The sequence below is a fragment of the Centruroides sculpturatus genome, unplaced genomic scaffold (assembly GCF_000671375.1).
Source record: "Centruroides sculpturatus isolate CEXI.00-Female unplaced genomic scaffold, Cexi_2.0 scaffold775, whole genome shotgun sequence".
Lineage (NCBI taxonomy): Eukaryota > Metazoa > Arthropoda > Arachnida > Scorpiones > Buthidae > Centruroides > Centruroides sculpturatus.
The window spans coordinates 134,130-146,252 of record NW_019385176.1 but is presented as its reverse complement, the minus strand read 5'-3'; the positions used below and the strand labels follow the sequence as shown (position 1 = coordinate 146,252).

At 26.3% G+C, this 12,123-nt stretch overlaps 3 protein-coding genes across 3 annotated transcripts in view; all 3 read right to left on the bottom strand.

The window, feature by feature from the left end:
• The window catches only part of LOC111635773 (ATP-binding cassette sub-family A member 1-like), a 55,694-nt gene extending 52,346 nt beyond the window's left edge, over positions 1 to 3,348 (bottom strand). The window contains exons 1-10 of the mRNA XM_023380840.1: positions 3,334 to 3,348; positions 3,135 to 3,253; positions 2,854 to 3,054; positions 2,563 to 2,773; positions 2,228 to 2,362; positions 1,859 to 1,998; positions 1,663 to 1,779; positions 1,325 to 1,580; positions 1,103 to 1,238; positions 839 to 1,018 (exon numbers count right to left, since the gene is read on the bottom strand). Coding sequence (XP_023236608.1) covers positions 839 to 1,018; positions 1,103 to 1,238; positions 1,325 to 1,580; positions 1,663 to 1,779; positions 1,859 to 1,998; positions 2,228 to 2,362; positions 2,563 to 2,773; positions 2,854 to 3,054; positions 3,135 to 3,161 — 1,403 coding nt within the window. The 5' untranslated portion in view covers positions 3,162 to 3,253; positions 3,334 to 3,348. The remainder of the gene's footprint in view (positions 1 to 838; positions 1,019 to 1,102; positions 1,239 to 1,324; positions 1,581 to 1,662; positions 1,780 to 1,858; positions 1,999 to 2,227; positions 2,363 to 2,562; positions 2,774 to 2,853; positions 3,055 to 3,134; positions 3,254 to 3,333) is intronic.
• The window catches only part of LOC111635770 (ATP-binding cassette sub-family A member 3-like), a 16,029-nt gene extending 7,392 nt beyond the window's left edge, over positions 1 to 8,637 (bottom strand). Inside the window, exon 1 of the mRNA XM_023380836.1 lies at positions 8,439 to 8,637. Within this exon, the coding sequence (XP_023236604.1) occupies positions 8,439 to 8,637 (199 nt within the window). The remainder of the gene's footprint in view (positions 1 to 8,438) is intronic.
• A 187-nt stretch (positions 8,638 to 8,824) lies between these two features.
• LOC111635772 (ABC transporter A family member 2-like) lies at positions 8,825 to 11,485 on the bottom strand. The gene is made up of 3 exons (XM_023380839.1): positions 11,379 to 11,485; positions 9,183 to 9,327; positions 8,825 to 9,102 (listed from the first exon to the last, which is right to left on the bottom strand). The coding sequence occupies exons 1-3, from the start codon at positions 11,424 to 11,426 to the stop codon at positions 8,840 to 8,842; spliced, it is 456 nt and encodes a 151-aa protein (XP_023236607.1). The 5' UTR covers positions 11,427 to 11,485; the 3' UTR covers positions 8,825 to 8,839.
• Between the last annotated feature and the right edge of the window lie 638 nt (positions 11,486 to 12,123).

The window sequence follows — 12,123 nt, the reverse complement described above, 5'->3', positions numbered from 1 at the left end:
TAAATATCTTTATTAAAATTTTCTTAAGTGATACATATTATTATAAATTTAACAATGTTTTCTTTGTCATCACTAAAAGCACTATTAACCGAGAGCGTTTTATTTTTGGCTAGTTATCGTTATCCTCTGAGCATTTTTCTGCATTATTTTCAGATTCATGCTTTACCTTTTGCAAAAAGTGTATGTAATTTTAGATTGCTTGCTTCTAGTTAAAATATCTTTATAAATTTCCTTATATGGTGCTAAGCACTTATGGAATAAGGGAAAAACATCTGGCAACACAGAATGCAGAAGCGTCGAGATCTGGCAAAATTGAAACAATTTTCGCGAAGGACCATGTGTATGGAGACGAGAAAAGAAAATTTACACACTGAAGTACTAATAGTTTACAAAAATAATAATTTTTGTGAACTATTAGTACTTAAGTATGTAAAAATTTATTACATTTCATGTTGTACGAGGGTTTTACCCATTTCTCGAACTGTGTTAGAGCGAATCCGTGCTATAGAAGTGCTGTGTTATACGGAGGTTACCTGTAATGCTAGGTATCTAAAAGATTTATTATACATTGAATCTTTTAAATATTATAATTATATTAAAAATAAATTCTATCAACTACAGGAACAACTATAAATTATATTGCAGCTAGTGGGACTCATTTCTTGTATTCTTTTATAAATTTTGATATAACTGAATATATATGAATATTGTGTAACATTGATTTTTGCTTGTCATAAAACAAGAATCAATATTTCATCAAACCTTACTTAGACTTAAAGCAATGATATTTAATTTATTCTAAATATTAAGAAAATATCTAGTGTTGTCTTGCACTTACTCATCTTTTTCATAGCATGGATAGGGAAACTGCTGCATATAAGATGATGCAGATATACTCATATTGTAATCTGTTTGTATAATAGTGATTGCTTGATCTACTAACTCCTGCAATTGTATGAATCCACGAAAATATCTAAGCTCATCTAAAAAGTTATCTCTAGGACCTGGTTTCCAAAATCTGTAATTAAAAAAATATTTTTTTAGGTTTAACTTATCACTGAATTGTCAATTAATATATAATTGAAATTTTTGTAAAACTTACTTATCACGAATTTTGCGTGTAGATGGTATATTATCTATATCCATTCTTAGTTTATATTTTATATGTGATGGCAAACGACCTGTATTCTCAACATCCCTTTTTTCTCTAGTTTCATTTATATTTAAAAATACAATAGCTAAAACATTAAAAAATATAAATAAATATTTTCACAGAATATAAAATTAAAACTATACAATAAATTAAAATAAAAGAAAGCAATACCAGCAATAAATTCTCTTCTTTCGTGCAAAACTGACGCTGCTTTTTCTAGTTCAAGTTCATTATCAAATCCAACGAATCTATTAAGTTCAAAACACTGCGACATATTTCCAACCAGTTGTACTAAGTCAAGAAGTCCGCTTACATTACTGATTTGATTTCTAAGTGAAGCAATATTAAATCCTTTTAATATATTACTAGCATCATCACCAATAACCTGAGAAATCAGAGGCTGAACTGCATCTGATTGAATCAGTTTCTGCAAAATATAGAAAACAAAAAATTAAATATTTCAAAATTACAAATGTACAGTTGATTAAATGTTATTAATATTTTCTAACTTTCATTTTCTCAAATTTATGTTCATGTTTTTGCAAATATTGTAGTCCACTTGTTCCTTCTCCCCAAGCATGTAATATATCTATAAATCTTGTAATAGAATTAAAGGTTCTGTTTAGCTGTAAAAAAAATCAAAAATTTTAGAAGATTTTAGCAAGTTTCCCAATTTTAAATTATTAATTGTTTTATACAGCCTACCTCTTTCATAATTAACTGAGTTTTTATGTTGTTGGGAGAAAATAAAATTTTTCCTCGTAAGATTGGCTTAAAGAAACCCCAAACAATAGGTCCTCCTACCATATTCATAACTTGCTCGTATCCGTGTTGACAGAAAACACCTTTAAAATAAAGAAGAGAATGCAACAGAACTGCCAAAAAAAAGTTTCTGTTTCATGGATTTTGTATTGCTTTTTTAACTTAGTAAAATTTAATAAAATTAATTATTTAAAAATTTTTCCTTCTATAAAAAAAATCTTAAACTTCAATTTTAAACTCGTGATGCATCTTAGAATTGAGGAAATATGGTATTATGTGATTTTTATTAAAATGAAATAAAAAATATCATACTTGGTAGTTCTTCCAAATCTCTTTTATCCAGTTGAGGTGCACTATGAGAAATTTGCAAGACGTTAAACTCATCTTGAAGTGTTTTCAGAGGCTTACCGCATAAAATTTTTCCAGATGCTTTCAAAGCCTGAGGTGCTAAAATACATTGTATATTAATGACAACTGTTTAATAATTTATATTTTTAATTATTTTTTTAATTAATAAAGATTCATTTATGATTTATATTTAATTTTAAATTAGTAAACAGATTAAAAATAGTTGATAAGATATAAAATTATTTATATCCTATTCAAGAAAATGGAAATTTTAAATAATTATGGTACAAAATGCTCACTTCCCAAAACACGAATTCCATCATTTGTAACATTTAGCTGCATTAAATGTTCTCTAAATTCGGGATCCAATGATTTCGTTAATTCTGAAATGTGCTGTTTTATTTTTGGTATTATGGAGGGTGCCAATTTAAGTATATTAATTGTATTTACAGCTTCATCCCAACTTAAACCTGCTCTTTGAATTAAATCTTCAATTCCCAATTTTGCAAACTGAAAAATGCCAATTTATGGTTATTGATATAGTTTTAAAAAACTTAAACATAAATATAAAAATAAGTCTCTCTTTTTACATTTCCAATTATGCGTGATAATGCGAGTTCTCTAAGCAGTATAGTTGATGCTTTAACAGCTTGAGATGCAGAAATGCTGCACAGTGTTGTACTTATTTCCTCAATAGTAATATTTGAATTTTCAACATTTAATAATTGTTTCAATTCAGCTGGATTGCAAAAAATATCTTTAGCAGTTGTTGGATTTTCATTTGCTAAAAGCTATAAAATTATTTAAAAAAAATTAAATTTATTCCTATGCTTGAACAATAAATACATTAATTTATTTTAATAAATTGTACCACAGTTAAGTCTAGATTGGCATTCATAACAGATTCCACAGCATCGTCATCAATTGCCAGATCTTTTTTTAACAGTTTCTTTAATGAGTTTGGATCAGAGAAAAGGTCTTGAACACGATCTATTCAAAATATGAAATTCAAATTAATAAAAAAACTTTTTTGAGGTGATTTAACATCAACAAATATTTTATAAACTTACATTTTATATCAAATAAATGAANTAAAAAATATATAAAATTATGATATAAATTGCTGAAAATATTTATACTAAATATGTTTTAATATTAAAAATATTTATTTATTTACCTTTATTATTTCATCTGAGATAATCTGTTCTTGCAGTTCAGACAATAATAATTTTCCATTTTCAGAACAGAAAAATGCATTAATTTCTGATTTATTAGAATTAGATGGAAATATAATAACATCTTGATGGATATTTTTACAGAACAATTCTGAAAAATTTTCTGTTAACAAATTATTTAGCTGGAAAAAAAGAAAATAAAATTTAAACTTAATGTTAACTCAAGTTAATGGAAATTAATTTAGAATAAAAAAAATGTATGGTGCATTCAAAAATACAGAAAAAAATTATTATAAATGTAAAATTTGTTTTAATTTTCATTGATTTTAAAATAATTAATTTTTATAGTATTTCTTATCTACTGTTGGTTTTGTTGATTTTAATTTAAGATGCTTGTAAAAGGCCAACCTGGACACAGTGTCTTTTTGAGAAATAAATAAGTAAAAAAATAAAAATACTGTAAAAAAATATACAGTCAAACCTCTGAACAATGGCCATTAATGAAGAACATAAAAAATGGGTATTGTTTTATGGTTATTTTGTATGCATTTCAAAAAAAAAACATTTTTGAAAAATGGCTGCTATTTAGAGGTGGCCATTATTGGAAATTTGCTATGGTATATATTCATAATATCTTGAATCCTTTCAAGAATGAAAAAATTTTTTTAAAACATGATTCTATAAACAATTTCATATTCTAAAAAACAATTTGTAATTTCATTTAGTTTTCTTTTGTATAAGCCATTTCATATCATTATTCAATACAATGTTATAACTGCATCTATTTTTCAGCTGCAAATCATTGATTTGATACAGATACATTTAATAATTGTTAGAAACAGTACTTAGATTACTTTTAATTTATTAATAAATTTTCAAATGAAATTATTGTCTGCAAATTACTATACTTGAAGAAAAAAATTTTATTAATTCAAACAAAAATCAATTAACTAGAAGGTAGGAAATGACATTTAGTAAAAATAAAAACTTCAAAAAAACTTATTTTAACAAAGTTTAAAATAAAAAAAACTTTGGTTTTAAACTCCATTAAAAAAATATTTTTGCTTTTTTAATTTTAAATTAGTGGGGTCATTGAAACAGTTTTTCCTATATATATGACCACACATTTAAAAATATTTCATGAATTAGTTAGACAGAATTTTAATGTAGATTCAATAAATTACATGAGCTAATTATATTACATGATAATAAACCTAGTTAATTAACAGTGAATTAATTATCACTGTAAATTAATTTACAGTGAGCTGATATCAGACTAATAGATAAATTAAAAGAAAAATTCAGAGATGATAGCAATATGAGATAAAATTTATCAATTTTGTTAATGCAAATAGGACAAATTACATAACTCAAAAGTTAATTTGGTTTTATGGATCAATCAAATACAAATCACTTTTTCAGCATATTTTGTATTTTAAAATAATTTTTCTAAATAATGCTAAAGTTAGATCTATAAATTATTTCTGAAAAATATTTTCTTATTAACAAATAGTATTATTATTATATTTAACATTTTTAATTGATCATATTAATAAGATTAAGATGTAATTGAAGAAATTAAGCTAATTAAGAATTTAAGTGTGAGTAGTTATTCCAATAAGCTTAAAAATTTATAAAAATATGAAAATAAAATACCTTATCATATTTTATTGTTGAATTCAATATTTGAGAAAAAACTAATTGGTTTATTGATTCAGTGTGTCTTTCCAAATTTTTCATTCTTGTTGAATTTTTCAGAAATGTTATCAAAGAAATATCATCTGTATTAAAACAATATCAATTATTATAATTTGCTAACATAATAAAAAATGAATAAATTTATTAAAATAAAATTACTAAATAAATTATTTAAGCTATTCTATATGCCATTACTAGTTCTTTATGTAGATTAAAAAATTTATATAGAAAATCTTTAATAGTTCTAAAAATAAAATTTTCAAATAATAGTAATAAAGAGATTAATAAATATAGACATATTAAAATTATACTTCAGAAATCTGCTGATCCATCAACAAATATATGGAATAAATGAATCAATTCTGTGTGAGTGCTTGTTGTCAGACACTTCATCATATCACTAATACATTGTATTATATAGTCCAGTTTGCTTATAGTGATCAGATACCCCAAATTAAGTAAGATAGCATATTAATTAAAATTAAAGCTATAAAAAAAATGTCCTGCTTTTGGATTGTTTCATAACTATATACAAAAATAGCCAATATTCCTTTCATAAATTGTAAATCAAAAGGTAAATAGTATGGTATACAAGCTACAGCATAAAGTTTTATCCAATTTATTGAAACTGCAGCCCAATTGCAATTGTAGTCCAACAGACAGTGACAGATTTCTTGCCCAATCTGTCACTGTCTGTTGGAGAAGAGTGAATGTATACCACATGCAGTCATGCAAAGCAGTTATAAAAGTGAACAGATAATTTTTACTAATTATCTGAGTTAAAAAAGATAAATCACTATTTTAACTTTAATAAGAACAATGAAAATTTATGATGATTGTTGATAATTCTGTATTAGTATTTGGCAATTGCTTAATTGTGGTAAGTCAGAAATAGTACATTTATTCAATTCTTTGTACTTAAATTGTTTTTACTTTCTCTTTAAAGGTTTCAATACACATTTTTGTATTTTTCTTTTACTATCAATAGAGAAAACAAAGCTATGCTCAGAATCCTACCTAACTGTCCATTGTTGCTAACACCATAGATCAATATTTTGTAAACAAGACAATATGGATAAGTAAAATGTTCATTGGTTGTTTGTAAGTTTGTCATCAATGATGTCAGAGGGCTAGAAATGATGACTGTAAGTTGACCAGAATCAATCATGTGACTCATCTGATGTCACATTGAAGCACACACAGCCCAATGTCATGCGTTTTGTGTTTCAAGATCTGGTCACTTTAAGTTTATCTGTCCTAGACAATACATAATAATAATGCTTTTGAACAAGTTGATAAAAAGCAGACAATGTGTGGAAGATGTGCTTGAAGATAATGACAAAAAAAATTAGAAGATAAGATTGATTTGGCTGTATTTATTTCATTTTCAAGTAATATTTAATTAAATATTTTATCTGTAATTAATATATCAGGAATTCTTTTTGTAAATAATACCCCACCAAATTTGGAGATGTCCAAAACTGGATTAGAATAAAAAAGAAATCAGGTCTACTAGAAGAAGACTTCTAAGTCTAATCTGTTAAGATTAATTGAACACAATAGATTGGTATATGACAGTAAAAATGATGCTACTCTCTATACAATTGATGTTTTGAAGATAAATATTGTAGATTTGAGAGAAACAAATTAAAACAATAAGAACTATACAGAACTTGTAAAAAAATATTAATAGGAAGATTACAAACTTCCTATCATTTGGAAGAAAAAACAGAACACAAATTGAGCAATGAGAATAGTGTGAGCTACAAAAGAAGAATATCATCAACAATACATTATAGCATCATTAAACTACAAGCTGCCACAGCATAGTAAAACAGCAAGGCATTAAATTCAGAAGTCAATTACCCAACCAATTCCACTGGCAATTGACTAGCTTTTCCTTGTCCAATATTATATTTTTGACATAGTTTTTTGCTTCACATTTTCAATTTCAATTCTGATTTTCTTCATTTTTCAATCAAAACATAGATGGCATGTATTATCAGCTTTTGTCATGTGTTTACTGTTTATAATAAATAATCCATCTAGATTCATAGAAGCAATTACTTGTTTAAACCAGCTTACCCTCCAAACAGACATGTTTGGATATTGAACAGCTTGCCCTCCAAACAGACATGATTCCTTAAATAATATTATTACTCTATATATATATATTATGTTGTAATGGATAAAATTTTATTTGTGTTACCCTCCAAACAGACATGTGTTTTGAGGGTAACACAAATAAAATTTTATCCATTACAACATAATATATATAGAGTAATAATAATATTTAAGGAATCAGAAAAAAACCAATCATCATCTAGCAAAGTTTTAAGAATGTGATTTGAGGTTGTGTGCATATTTGAGGTGGTTGGGCTGTCCTCATTTTGAAGTTTCACAATATGGTGTCCATAGTGTATAGTACTGTAGTCAACTTAACTTAAACTGCATTTCTTATAAACCAGGTGTGTCCAACCCACGGCCAATAAACGTGTAAACAAAACCAACACATTCTTTTATTTTGTTTTATTTATTTCAACGGCATAAACTCAATAAAAGAAGTTTCACAAAGCCATAAACCTTTATACATATTTTATTTTTGAGTGGAAAAGAAATATTTTCAAACACTTGAAGAGTGTGAATGAGAAAGAAATAATAAATAAAGTTGGAGTTGTGACTCAAAGAATTATAGACCCAAATTTGGAGAAAGGAGAGAAAGGCCAAAAGATAAAAAGTAGTGAGAAAGGTTAAATAGACTTTCTGTTAAGCAAATAAGGACCCTTAATTTTCCAACCTTCCTCACTTCTTTATCTTTTGTCCTTTCTCTCCTTCCCCCGCATTTGGGTCTATAATCCTTTTCAGTCCCAACTCCAGCTTTATTTAGTATTCCTTCCAGNTTCTACTTGAAATATATTCTCAAGTATAAAATAATATTGCACAACAAAATATTCAAAGTATTTGAAACTTTTGTACCATATTAATTATATCATGTAAGTATTTATGCAAAATATATTCTATATTTATTCTTTCTAAATTGTTGAAATACATGCATAATCTGCCAATATTAACAAATTTTATTTGTGATTTTTTGTAAAAAGCTATTTTATGAGTGCCTAAATAAAATTAATTTTTATGAAGATTAGCAGACTAATATGATACAAATATTAAATTTTTTCCTATATTTAAAACTTCCCTTGGTTAATTTGAATCATGTAGCATTTGATATTGTAAAATTAAAGCTTTTAATCAGATAAAGCCAGTAATGTTTGTAAAATAAATATAGAAAAAAGAAATATTACCTGGCCATACATTAGAAATGTACCATCCCAGCATAAAATAGATTAAACTTCCAACAAGCATCATAACTATGGCTAAACCAAATGACATCTCATCTCTGGGATCAGGACTGGTCCAAAAATTTTGCCACTGTAATCCTACACCTTGATCTTCATATCGTGTGATATATACGCAACCATAACAGAATGATGTTGAGACCATCAAGCACTATTAGTGGAAAATAATAATAAGAAAATTATTAGAAATAAAACTTTTTATTATAAATAAATGATCTTCAAAATCCATGGAAGGCAAAATAATGTTGATGCATTACATGAATTTTAAAGAAATTAAAAACTCTAGAATTAATTTTATTGATATGAGGAAAAGTACAAAAACATCCTGATTTCAATAATTTTTTATTTTATATTATCAAAACACTGTAAGAAGTAGGAAGAAAACTCACCTCTTCAAGAGTAGTACTAGATAATCCATAACTACCAAATCCAAGCTGATTAAGATTGGAATCTAAATTTGTAAAAAAGCTGGAAAAGTTGTAAGGCATTCCATCAGGTGATCTTTGAGGCAAACTTAAAACAACTTCAGTTCCGTGGTCTTCCATGAGAGTAGCAGTTGGAATAATGCTTTGAACAAAATTAAGCAGTCCGTCCGTGTCAAATCCAATGGCTTTAGACAATTCAAAAAAATATAACATGTAATAATTGTCTAAAATGTTCCATTATATAAGTCCAATAATTTATTTTTACCTTCTCCTTCAGAACAAGCAGAAGAAGCTCTTCCAGAATCACTATCACGGTCTGTATCTGAACCTTGTCTGGATAAAGTTAATTGATAACCACAGCCAAATTTACTTTTGAGTAACAGAGGAGAGCCAGAACATAAGAGTTTTCCCTAAATAAAAAAAAAGACCATTCAGTTTATGTATGTATTGTGAGTATAGAACTATAAGTGGCTAACTCAAATATATTATTGAAAAATTGCAAAATTTAAATATGTTCTATTTGAGACCAAAAACAGATGTAAAATATATCAAATAATTACATAAAATGGAAATTTTTGGTGACTGATTGCTCACCAAAATATTTGATACCTTTGGTTGGTCCAATTTTCAAATTTATTTTTACTGAAAATTATGATTTCACACTTTGCCACTTATGGTTCTATATCTGCACAACATATATAATATTAACAAAATGTTATTTTTCTATCATTCTTTATCTCTTTATCATCATTTTTGTGAATATTGTATGTATTAATTTTGAACTGTCTGAGAACTAAAAGTTTAATACTCAAATAAAAATACATAGAGAAGTATGCTTACTGAAGTTTATATATAATATTCTAAGGTGCTCTAGTCTGTCTATATGTGATAATTTTAATTGCAAACCATAGTGGACTGATATGTTGTTAAGTAAAATATTTACTCTTACATTTTTTTTTTTCAAAATATTAATAAATCTTCTAAACCTAATATTCAATATTACATTACATTATTGAAACTTCTATTGCTTACAGGATTTAAGGAAGTAATTAAGAAAGGTACAGCTATGTGATCTTACTTAAATTGTCTAAATCAATAATATATTATAATACCGAATATTAGGGAGAAGGAATTAACATCAATAATAATTGTAATAATTCATCTTAGAGACATTTTAATAATAATAAATGAAATATTTATTATAGTATACCATACAGGTGTTTTATTATAATTTTCATTCAAATATCAAACTCTATATTACTTGTGGTGATAAAAAAAAAAGCTTTTAAAGTGATCTAAAGAACAATTAATAATAGAAATAAATTCAAATTAAATACTTATTTAATAATAATAGAATTATTTGATTAGTTATTTGAATTAGAATTATTTGAATTATTAGTAAAATTACAGTATGTATAATTTATTGTTATTTTTATATTGAAACATATCATTTAGTCACTGATAACAAATTTTCTTCTTTATTTATTAGATAGTTTGTTCTTTATACATTTTGACATAAACAAATGCATGTAACTTTCTGGGGATAATCCTCTCATCTGGAAGGAGGTCAATGACTACTATTGGTGAAATTAACTTCTACTTCCTGCTTGCAACAAACAGACCCCCTTTCTATTCTGACCAGCCAGATGGTTACTTAATACAAAGTTACCAGTAAATGCATAAAGTGTCTTTGGAGATTTTTGAGGTTGCAGAGTTTGAATATTTGTTCATTTTTCATGGAATTTAATTGGTTGGCTGATTACCATTTCAAATTCAGCTGCGAATGGTATGTTAGTGTTAGCATTAGAAAAAATTTGGATGTCTCAAATTATCTTCTTGTGCAGGTTGAAGTCAACAACTGACTATTTTTTGTTGAAAAACATCAATTCCTGTCTATATATCAACATCGCAAAGCCTGATGTATTGATACTAATCCAAACTCTTGCTGTAATTAATCGGGCTATTATTATGCTATAATTAATAATAGCCTTATTACTTACAGTGAAAGTTTGGATTAGTATCAATTCCTGTCTATCTGACCAATAAAATTGCACTATTCCATGCCATCCAAGTACTGTGATAAACATGACAGTAGTAAGCTAAAATAACTAAACTCTTAATATAGTTTTCATTTTCATATTTGTTGTTCTTATTTTTTATCTAGACAATGTTAATGTGGGCATCAACCCACCCTAACACTGTTCATGATGTCAAAAGTCATTTGTTATGTTAATTAAAATAGAAATTTTTATTGATATTAATAGTAATTTATAACTTTTTTTTTTTTGCTGTATCCACTTGGTAATTCTGATTCAAATACTTCCCATACTCCTCTTTGAAGTTATGATGCCAAGGCAAGGTATAAAGATAAATTTACATAGAAGTTGGGTGATCTTTAGTATCAATTACTCACTAAGGCCCATAAATACTTTATTCTCTTCAATAATTTAAAAATACTTACTCGATGTATAATTGCAACACGATCACTAAGAATATCTGCTTCATCCATATGGTGAGTTGTAAGCAGAATTGTTCTTCCTTAATGAAAAAATTATTGAATTCTTTCAGTTAATTAAATTAGAATATAAATTTTAATAAAAATAAATTTTCTACTTGAAATATATTCTCAAGTATAAAATAATATTGCACAACAAAATATTCAAAGTATTTGAAACTTTTGTACCATATTAATTATATCATGTAAGTATTTATGCAAAATATATTCTATATTTATTCTTTCTAAATTGTTGAAATACATGCATAATAATATAATTTTTAATATTTCAGAAGAGATATGAATTACTTGATTAATTTATTATTTATTTCATAACAGTCTGAGTTATTAATTCTTTCAAGAATAATTTTGCCTTGAAGAGCAACATAAACATTATCATCATCATGATTAAGTTTTTGTATTAAATCATTTGTAAATATTTAATGCACTACAGTGGTACCTCAGGATACGAACGTCCCAGCATACGAAATTTTCAGGATACAACATGAAATTTGAACATAATTTTGCTCCACAGTACGAACAAAAACTCACCATACGACGTTATATTAGTTTGCAGTGCCATTTTTTATTCACTTCTGTTCATTGGTCTCAGTCTGTGTGTTTGCTTCGTCGTGGAAGGATCTCGCTTGATAAAGGAAATCTTGAGGTATTATTAGAAAGTGACTGATTTTATTGAGAAGAAACATCCCAA